The sequence below is a fragment of the Lissotriton vulgaris genome, chromosome 2_1, assembly GCF_964263255.1.
Source record: "Lissotriton vulgaris chromosome 2_1, aLisVul1.2, whole genome shotgun sequence".
Taxonomy (NCBI): domain Eukaryota; kingdom Metazoa; phylum Chordata; class Amphibia; order Caudata; family Salamandridae; genus Lissotriton; species Lissotriton vulgaris.
Window position 1 is genome coordinate 433,104,788 of NC_141687.1, and position 11,532 is coordinate 433,116,319.

At 40.5% G+C, this 11,532-nt stretch overlaps 1 protein-coding gene across 1 annotated transcript; it reads right to left on the reverse strand.

The window, feature by feature from the left end:
* Positions 1-2,171: 2,171 nt before the first annotated feature.
* Positions 2,172-10,233, reverse strand: LOC147730539 (gamma-crystallin S-1-like). The gene is made up of 3 exons (XM_086958580.1): positions 10,164-10,233; positions 4,520-4,762; positions 2,172-2,501 (listed from the first exon to the last, which is right to left on the reverse strand). The coding sequence occupies exons 1-3, from the start codon at positions 10,230-10,232 to the stop codon at positions 2,229-2,231; spliced, it is 585 nt and encodes a 194-aa protein (XP_086814706.1). The 5' UTR covers position 10,233; the 3' UTR covers positions 2,172-2,228.
* Between the last annotated feature and the right edge of the window lie 1,299 nt (positions 10,234-11,532).

Here is an 11,532-nt window from a genome sequence, read left to right on the forward strand (position 1 = left end):
GAAGCGGCAGGCACCGCGTGATGCCTGCCACTTCGTGCACGCAAAGGCAGGGGAGTACCATAGGTACCCCCCATGTGCACCCCCCACGCCCCCTTGACGCCTGGGGTCCCGCAACGGGACCCCAAAGAAAACACCGTATGCCTTTCCACTGCGGAAATGCCGCTGTGGAAAGACATAGGAGCGCTGCCATCCTAATATGGCTGGCGGTGTCTGATAGACACCGCCAGCCATGTTAGAGCTTTTCCGCCGCGGTCGAAAGGCGACCGCGGCAGAAAAGGGGCGGTCGGAAAAAAGATGTCTCAGCCATCCTAATCTGGCGGGGGGTCTTTTCTCAGTCCACTGCAGTTAATCCACATCCTCCGGGCCGGCGGTGGCTTCCGCTGGCCCGGAGGATGCGGATTATCCGCTATCATAATTGGCCCCCAAGTTGTGTTGTTTTTGACACATGGCCCCATATCAGTATTAGGTGGCCTGATGCGCCTTCGTCAGTTAAAAAGTCTTGTATAATTGCCAAAATATACACATATTTTTTAGAATGCATAAGTACTAATTGCATCAGTAGTTCCTGTAACAGAAGGGGAAACCTTATTGTGCAGATGTACACAATGCGCAAGAGCAGAACGCCATCACTCACAGTCAGGAAAGCCAGTAACTAAAGTGGACCTGTGCCCCATACTTCATGCTGTGGTGGGTGGAAACTCAAAACTTTCCTAATCCCTCGCAATTAATTATTATTTCCTCCCTTGCCCTGTTTGGATCTACCTGTGTTCTTTCCTCTGAGCTCTTATTGCAGTTTTCAGCGCGGGGACACTCTGTTTTTGAGTAACCAGGCGCTTTACAAATGGTTTCTATTCTATTCTATTTTATAACAACATTTTAATGACACTGCTGCAGAACAATGGATGAAGAGGTCTTTTGGTTAAGTATATATATTTTTACAAAAAAATACCTTGGCTAGCACCAGACATAAAAATGCACCCGTCTAACATGATTTTGCAACTAAATGCTAATGTAAACATAGCGTTTGCTGCTCACCAAATTCTTTGTGATTTTCCACACTCTGCTGACCAAGCACTGATTCTTCAGTCATGACTGATCGAGGTCGGAGCACAGTGTCTTCAAAAAGAGCTATGAGCTTTAGCTTAGATATCATGCTGCTTTCACACCGAATGTATTCATCTCACTGTGAGTGACTATAAGGAAAGAGGATATATTACAGAAGTGGACCAATACATGTAGCATGAGAGAGGAATATGTTAAAATGTATGTGTTCATGTTTGCCAAAATAGATGTCCCTGAACATAGTTGGCTAGAAGATAAATATTGTACATTCTTAGTAGTCTGGAGGCAGGAATGCACATAAATGTTGTAGAGCAGGGCTTTCCCACCTTTTATATTCTTTCAAAATAATCCCGAGCGACTAATATTATTATTGTTATAAAGTGCTCATTGTAAACGAGGAGTCAGCAGTAATGCAAAAAAGGCTGTATCAATATTGAATGCCTCTGCTTGGGTAATGCATAAAAAGCCATAGCTGCAATGCCATTGGCACCCAGTTAATAGTATTAGAAATTTCTCCCCAATGTGCATAATCTATTACTTAAATATCAGCCCTAAAAGTATTTTAAAAATTCAGCCATTCTTCTCCAATCAGTCAGCATATGAATTTTGAAAGTACAAACCTTTTCTTCTCGAATGCACACACTTTTGGTTTATGTATGTTAAATACACCATGCAAAAGCTTCTAATTGATAGCATGGGCTGCACACAGGAGAACTATTTACAGGAAACTGGAGCTGAGCTACTCTTTGGAGAAACCTGTTATAGACCATGTGTTGTTGCCTGTTCTTATCATAACTGTCCAGAGAAGTGAACTGAATGCCAAAAATAAATTGAAGAGGGAGGCATACTCATGGATAGGAAGCTCCTTCTGGGGAGATGGTATGCAGCACCCTGCACTACTATAGCAGGTTTATTTCACAATCATTGGGGTCAGAAATATTGGTGAGAAATATTGAGTGTTTGGTTCCTTATTGAAAATAATGTGGAAAAATATTCTAAAATCACTGACAGCTACTGAAATATTTTCTTGAACTAATGTGACAGTTTGCCAATGTTGTGTCTGGACACGCAGTAATAGAGATTTGTCAGTAATACGAAAGAAGCAATGATGTGAATTAATTCATTTTAATAAAAGTTCTTGGAAACTGATTTAAATGTTAGTAACTTTAGTGGAATTCCATTTTTCTAAGGGAGCCAACTTTGCTGCTCATGGATCCCCAGTCTAAGTATCTTCTGTACTCCCCGGGTCTAAGGAAGTACTGTCGCCCCCTGAAGTTTGGCTGTTCATAAAAGATCCAGTATCCCTCATGCACAGTGCAGGAGTGGATTTCATGGTATTTGAATTCTTCATGTAGATCAGGGCAATCCTCAGTAAACTCCATCATCTGCCCTCTGAAGTCCTCTCTCTCGTAGATCTGGATTCTGAACGTGCCTCGATACTGTGGGATGAAACAGGAAGAAACTGTTATGTTATGTTATGGTATAGAAGCTGGCCTGAATAGGACGTAAAAACCCAGTGTAAATTTTGAATGGAGTGCATATTTGACCCCCAGCTGCTAGTTATAATTGCTGTAATATACATTTTGGCAGGAAAATAACCCAAGGTTGTGTTCTCTGAGAAACACAATCCGAACTATGGATAATTGATTGTAAGTAAATTAATTCAAAACAAAACAAATACAGAAACAATTGAGAACGGTACAGAGAAATTGATTATTTGGCTCAAGAGTGGATAAATCAGATAAGAGTGAACACTCTAAACTGCCATTACATTTGTTTGTTTCCACTGTTTATATTGCCTTTTTTTCTAAACAGATGCTTAACCCAATTTATTGATCATATGTAAAGTATGCAATAAGACAGCAAAATAACTGTCATGATTTAATCTACAATGGAATCTAAGGAAAATCAGCATGAAAGAGTTATTTTAAATTAGTTTGAATTGATTGTAATTATGCAAGAAATGCAATTCATAAGCAGAGTTGTAAAAATCATTGACAATTGTATAATTCCCCAAGTGAAATACGATAACGCAGGCAAACATTGTGGAAAAATTGTGTGTAGTACAGGTACATTGGTAATAACAGACAGCCTTTAACAATATTAGCTTTTGGTGAACAAATTAACGTCAATGAAGGTGCTCATAGTGTTATTTAAAAAAATGGTCTGTCTGCGCAGATGTCAACAGCGTATCAACCCTGTGGAAGTATCACAGGGTCTCATCAGGACTTGGGATGACCGGGGGATTTGTGAAGCTGATGATGACCAGGGAGATGAGTCCCTGCGTAAAATTAATCTGTGCCTCCATAAAAGTGTGTGGCAAAATAAAGTAATACTCACAGGGCAGTTCCTGGTGGGTAATTCAAGCATTCTCAAAGAGTAACACACTCAAATGTAGGATTTGGAGGATTTCCGCGAGTGAATCACAATGCCACCAGAGGTGCGTAATAATATGAATGCACTCACAGGTCGGTGGTCGCATAGACCATCAGTGTCTCAGGGTTTTGAGACACCGACGGTCTATTGGACCCATTGATGGTCTATCGGACAGCTGTGAGCGAATCTGTGATTGAGGAGTTTGCATTCTGATCCCACATCCGGGACCAGCCTAACTATAGAACAAGGTTTTGGACTGTTTCTGTGGTAAAAAACGCAAACGAACAGATCCACATCTGCGCACTGAAAGGCATCATCATGATATGGTATGTATTTAGAATTTTTTTATGCCAACCACCCTACTTCTTGCCTCTGCATGATGACTACACAGTGACCTAATTCAGAGGTTTAGGGGTTTACTTAGTGTTTTGGCAGTGGAAAAATCAATCATTAAGCTCATAGTATTATGCATTGTTTTTCCGTGTAAGTACCAAGGAAATGATTACAACTGCTACTGATAAGATGATTCAAGTTAGGGTAAATCTGCCCCATTTGTAGGTGGGCTGGCAGAAGACATCCTTTGTCCAACCAACACTGTTCAGATGGCAGTACAAGTTGCAATACAATTGCTGTCATCTGTCTTTCATGCGCATCAGTTGTCTGTGTTACTACCAACGTGGACTAGGAACCAAAAGCAGCCCTGGCAAAATGTTCAAAACAGCCAACTAACATTCCTCAAATGTCTCTTCCAAAATCCCTTTTCCATTCAACCACACTCAGTCTCTCACTCTATTTCTCTTCTCTTCTCTATCCCGTCTCTCTACCCTTCTGTTCTCTTTGCCTCATCTCTATTACTATGACCTATCTTTCTATTTCTAACTCTGTCTCTATGTCTCTTTTTCTCTCCCTTGTACATCTTATATGGTTGAGAATGAACCCTGGAGAGCTGTGGAACATGACAGTGGCTCCAGCCGGAGCAGTGAGTCTTCAAAAACGGTTCTCCAATGGCTCCAGCTCCCTGTGAAATGCCTTATGAGATAAATGGCTAGTCCAGCTCTAGTTCTACAGAAGAAGAACTTACTGGTAAAATATATCGGCAGGAACGAATGGTGTCGTTGTAACCCATCCACCGCTGGAAGTCAGGGTATTCTCCCCGTCTTAGAATGTACTGATAGCCCATATAGTTGGGCCGCTCATATAAAACCCATGGTCCACTTTCCACACGGATTGAGTTACACCGGCTGAAGTAGGAGGAAAGGTCTGAAGAGTCGGTGCTGCACTCATAAGAACGTCCCTGAAAGTTTCGATCCTCATAAAAGATAATCTGCAGTATAGAAAAGAAATGTGTAAGTGAACTCATTGAGTTTATACACCTATTGTCAAGATATAAATGTCAATATATAGAAAACCTCTATTATCAATGTATTTTGAAACGTAATTTTTATTTATATATAGATATTTGTGTATATATATATATATATAAGATAACTAGTTTATGATAATATGTTTTAATACATTTTTAAATTAAAAATAGTTACAGCTTCAAATTGCTAATAATGACAATAATCTAAATGAATTATATACATAACTTTTTGTAATTTTCAATACATACAAAATAAATATAAAGGAGTCTATTGACAACTGGTAAATTGATATATGCATAGATCTACACAAGTCTATGAGAGTTTGGGTGTCAGCAAAAGCTAAAATAGCCTTATCAATGAATTGAGTTGGGTAAAGAAGATAAAGAACCAGCTGTGGGATATGGCAAATATATTACAAAATATTTACTACAATATTGAATACCCCATATCCCCCTGAAAAAGGTAATTGTCTGAATGGGATTTGATGATTGTGTGGTATCTGGTTTCCAGTGCAATGCATCTTTCCTGCTTCCTTTCCCTTGCTGCTCAGCCAGTGAAGAAGCGCTTTGGAATGTTGGTGTGCATGGTGAGGTAATGGAATGTTGGGATGCCTGGTTGTGGAGTGTCAGTAAAGAGTATGGGCTGAGCAGCCAGGAAGCTGCTCCTGGTGGGGCTCAATACTTTTTTTGGGCTCACTTAATAATCTATATCTATCTGCTATACCTTTTAAGAACTGTATCAATAAACCTTCTTCATTGATCTGCATCTCGGCTATTGGACTAATTTACCTTTATTACAGATTGGGAGGGAACGAAATATCCGATACCTGAGGCAAAAGCTGGCAACAGCAGATCTTGGTGAATCATTCTTCCTTGCAGCATTTATATGCCCTTTCTAATAATGTAATGCGCAACAAAAACATAATGTTTAGAATAGGACTCCATCCTCTATGTTCACCCCTCTGGGGTATCTGCCTCTAGGAAGTGAGATGGGCTGTGTGGATGTGGATTGAAGATACAGTGTACAATGGTTCATATTGTATTCGATTGTTTTTATTTTTTTATTTTGTGCTGCAAAATCCAAAAGCTACTCATAAAAAAGTTTAATATAAGGATCTGTGACAATTACATTCCTATTTATTTATGCAATACATGAATGTAACCTGTGCAATGGCAAGATCTTTATTGGTTTTCAATTATTTTGTACTCCCATCGGGTATATTTTAAGTGTTTTAGTTATCTAATATTTTAGTCTATTGTACATTTCAATGGGTCTTTTTAGAATTGATATTGTAGTGTTCAAGAGCCTCATTTCTCAAACAAATTTTACCTTTTGTATTTAAACGGATGTAAATTTACTCTTACACTAAGGGGCTGATTACGATGTCGAGCGGACGACACCGTTTCGTAAACTTGCCCCGCTACCCTTCAGTCAGCTTCCCCGTTTGCCTGATTTGGATGCGACCGAAAACTGTTTGGTTGCATTCCCACATTTCCCTATGGGAGCATGTGTTCCGGCCATAAACTGGCCATAGTGCCTGCTCCCATAGGGAAAAGGGAGGTGGTGTTAATCCCTGCACCCCTTGGCAGGCACCTCAAGGTGTCTGTCACGGGTGCAAGGATTTGGCCTCCAACCGATGCTGTGCACACAAGGGGGCCCTGCTTAGGGCCCCCAAACATTCTTTCTGACAGGGTTTGCATGTCGGAAAGGCCGGCATGCAAACCCTTCCAGAAATAAAGCATCGTAATACTAAGGGCGAAATGACCACCCTTTGGGATTACAGGTTGGCTTGTCGAAAGCCAGCCGGAATGACCAGCCGGTATTGATTCTGACCTGCTGATTCATATTCAGCCGGTTGGAATTAAAGCTGACTGTGGCGGTTGGATTCCGACCCCTATCGTAATAAGCCTCTTTGTAGTAAATGTACATCTTTTGTCTGTTCATCATTTGGGAATATAAATTTACTACGAAGTGCAGACTAATATGTCTCTTTCCCATGCATGTATGCTTTAGGCAATTTGAGCCAGTAAAGTCAGGTTAAAGTTGATATTCCCTAATAAAAATATATGATGTCAGTGCTCTGCCCCCATGTACTTGAGGTCTATACTATTTGACAGTTACTTCATTTCTATTGTTAACTTGCTTCGGAATATAGAGAGCAAGTTAGTGTCTTTGTCTTCAATTTGTTTTCTAGGAGCTATGGCGTGTTAGTTTTTATACTGTGGAATGCTACTGCTAAATGTGTGTTCTTCATAGGTGAACTGGGGAATAGTGTACCAATCATGATGGGACTGCAAAATATGGGTGCAAATTATGCACCTGGCACATTACATTAGTGCATGGTGCACAAAATAAAAGGTGCTTAATTTGCTCCTGATTCCAAGTTTCACTCATCGGAATGAGAAGAAAGCACATACGGATCATTTTATTTCATATTCTGGGGTGCACAAACCATACAATTGTCTTATTTACACTTGTGAAGGATTTGCACCAGATTTAATGGGCTGCAAACTGCGAGCGCAAACACATTGTGATGACTTTCTGGGGCAAACAAAGTTTGTGCTTAAAACAGGGTTACCAGCCCCAACATAATTGGTGACGAAATATTTGATGAAACAGGTTGAATTATTAGCAAGCAGATCTATTTCTTGTGACAAGTATAGGTATTATGGTACTGATTGCGACACAACGCGGTTGTTGTCCAGTATGTACCAAATCTGCCCTCCAGTGACGGATTAATTCAAAATATGTATTTACACGGCCCTGGGCCTCTCCCTCGAAACAGCTTACAATGGTTGAAATCAGTGTTAGCTGTGGCAGTGTTGTGCACGTCTTAGTACAAGTAGCCAGAACAAACTGGTCTCAGACCCCAGCTTTTTAGGTCCCGCCTAGCATTATAGCGCACATGCGCTGCTCGCTCGGTGAGACATATTGTTAATGAGGAAATTTCAGAAGGGGACTTGAAGCCCCGCCCCTCTTTTTCATTGGCTTGCTTCACCATGTCTGCTAAACGGGGGCCTGTTACTGGAAATGAGTTTTTTTTGTTGCCGCCCTTTCCCCTTTTCGTCTGGCCCATCCGGCCAGGATCGGCTGCTTTGTGGCTGTCGCCAAGCAAATTCTTTATCTTTATCTGTTTCTAAGTAGCAGTATCAGGTTTTTTGTTTTGGTTTTGTTCCGAGTCCGCGCGTACAGGGGTCATTTGTTTTTTCGCAGTTAGTCTTACAGATAGGCATATTTTTTTTACTATTGCGTGGATGTGCTTTTAATTATATATTACCAGCTTTTTGCTATTGTGTGGATGTGCTCTTCAATTATATGTTACGGGCTTTTAAATGTGTATTGTTTTTTTTTATGTCTGTGGGGCACTTAAAGGTTCTGTTTTTAAATTCAATTTTCAGACTGCCAACGAGGGTAGAGGCAGGGGCTAGTTGGTAAGAGGTGCTATACTCCTCATCATTTCTTGTACTGGGGTAACGCTGTGGGGACGGCAGGGGTCTGAGGTTAGATCGAAAGTGACTTTAATAGAAATCACTTGCTGCCTGCCAGACCCATTCCATCAGCACTGTGTCTGCTGATGGCTGTGAGGGGGAGGGGCCAGTCTTCGCTGGGGGTGGCCTTAACAAGATATGCTGTCTCACTGCCGCCTCGGCACCCACTGGCTCATGATGATCCGTGTCCTCCCCCCTAGGAGACTCTGCTGATGCAGGAGGGAGTCTGTGAGGGCCATAGCGGAGGGGTAGGATGGAAGGTGACTGGCGTTGGATAAGTGTTATGTTATAATGCTACCATACTGTGGGATATTAGACATGCTTATGGACTCACAGCGCTATAATGGTACTTTTACTTCTTGATTTCACGGAGTCTGCCACAGACCAGTCTTGGTTAGGGCTACAGTCAGCACAGAGGAAAACATTTTGCGAAAGGTGAAATACGCCCATTAATTAAACAATTTCACTCACAAAATATTATTGTGGAATTTTTCCTCTAGAGCCTTTCCTGTGAAATAGTGAAACATCATGAAATACTATGAACCTTTGCAAATCGGGTAAACCCTGTGGATTTTCAAGTACGTCAAAATCAGGATGAATTTCACCCTCCCCAAAAAAATACCACTGACCCCAGGCTATATAGTCGGTAGATGTTTAGGGTTCATGTATGACATGCCACGGGTGTGTTTAGTAATTTTTATGTGAATGAGTCGTGAAGTTTAGTGTGCGCCTCGCACTGTCATCACAGCAGATGGGCGCTATGTTGGTCATTAGGCTTGCCATCTGCCCACCATGTTGTCATGTCAGCGCCTTAACTGGAGATAGCAGTAGTTTTGCTGAGTCACGATTACTTCATATCTTGGTGAATACCAACCTAGCTAAGCACACTCTTCACCAGTACGATGGAGACATTTGCTCCCTCAGTCCATAACTGTGCACATGCCTGCCGAGTAAATGTCTGGGGTTGAATACAGCACCCAGAAGTTATTGGCTTAAAAATGTTTTCTGCTGAACATCAGAAAGAAACTATGATGTTGCTTTTGTACTTATTATCAAACATTGATTTGATATGGTGTGCTAATATTATGAGAATATAAATTATATTTGACAATTTAATTTAGAACTGCGGTGAAACTATAGAATTGTTGCAAAATGTTTACGATGCGATTGCCATATTTCCCTTGTATGACGGGCACATGCTGATGAACTATGCGGGGGTCAACAAGGGGTAAAAGACATTGTCATATACAACACCATTACTTGATTAATGCTTCAAGAAGGGAAAAAAAAGAAAATAACATTTTCAATGCCAATAGCTCAAAACAATTTCATTGCGAGACCAATTGCATTGTAAATGCTTGTTCTTTTTTGGATGCGTCCAACTCTGAATCAAAGATGCCTGACATCTGTGGTGTCAACGAGCAGTTTTTTTTATTTCCCTTTGCTGGAATACTTTCTATCCTACTCCTGTTACCAAGATTATTTTATTTAGATATATATATTCTTGGGTTTGAGGACAGGTAATTCAAGATTAAGGGATAAACTGCATATCTCCAAACAAATAACATATAAATATTAATTTCAACATCAGTACAATGCTCCATAACAAAAAAGAAAACAGTCACCCAAAATGCGAAAGACTAGTTCATTAAACCCAGGTTTCAAAACCTCTGACTGCGACAAATATTCGACAATTTAGGTCTTTAATTAAAAAAAGGGTGGCAAATTTCAGCTTGAGATTATATTCACTGGGCAGCATTGGTTTGTTCTTGCCTTGTATTAAAAGTAAGACCCTTTGTCAGCACAATATCTGAGGAAAGAAAAACACTGCAGTTTGACAAAAACTATATGTGAAGCAGATAATCAGCCTTACCTTCCCCATGGTGGCTTGTGTTACGTACGCAGTCGATGTATTTGCTTGTGCTCTCTGGCAGCAACCCATGTAGCTCTTATATACGTTCACCCGTGAAAACAGTTCAGGAACCCAAACAAAGGAACTCTTTGTGTGGAATCACAAAAGAATGTATAGCTCTTTCACTCTCCATTTAGCTGCCCTTTTCATTGTGAGTTTTTTCCTTTGTGTAACTAGCTTGTTAGATTTGCTTACTGGAGGTAAATTTGCAGGGTAGCAGAAGCTACTGATCTGCATGCAATTCTCCTCTCCACGTTTGAGTCTGTGCATCATAGGTTATGTGCGAATGTTTACTGCACTCTACATGTTTGAGGTATGTCACTGAAAGCATCCAAACACGTCTTAGTTTAAACTATCAAATTGTGTGCGGTTATAGCTACAACTGCACAAGAACCTTAACCTCAATACCTCCTATTTATTTGGTGAATGCCAGAACTAGTCATTTCTGCCCATATTAGTTGAAAAAGTATTTCCACCACATGTGCGCAGTTTATAGGACAGCAACTCAGAGCTAAAGCAATGCCTTAATGATCTCATTAAACCTTACTCCCTCTTGATTAAGACCTCTGAATCCCATCAAAAAAGAAACATCAATTTTTTGGATCTAGACTGTTGGCCCAGCGTGGTGGCGGAAAATGTACATGCAACACCACTATATAATCTGACTATCAAGATAAAAGCACCCTACTATGAGAATGATTTCCATTTAAATCTATTTAATTTAAATTAACCATATTTGCATATCTGAAAATCTGACATGAATCTGGGCCCCTGGTCCTATGCTGGACACACCTCCCCTAGAGCAACTGCTGGTCTCTAATCTAAATATATACAGTATTATTAGACCTGTAAGCATTAGAGTGGTCTTTACCCAAACGTTTTAACTACTTCCCTTCAATTTGCTGAAATACGTGTTTGTTGGCTTAAGGACCCTGTGAACTTTACCACGGTTAACAAGTGCTAAAGTGGCTTTGCTAGTCGAGACCGGGAGGAGTGTTATGTTTCTAGGGATCCTCACCAATTGTAGTAAGTACTTTAATATTTTCACTCCTCGATTTTCAATCATCTATAGGGGTAAAAAAAAAAATCTGCATAATTTATCATCTCGATAATGAAGAGTGTTATTTGGACCTATTCCGGAATGTATCCCCACATGCGTGCAAACGTTTACGGGAACAGGGCACTGCCCAAAAACTTTTGACCCATATTTTAACACAAACATACCCCTTTTTTTAAAATATGTGATTCCCTATCTGCTGTTCCAATTTCAGACGTCCAACGAATGTACTTTACTCTGATTGTGAAGGTGGTACCCATTTGCGTGTATTCA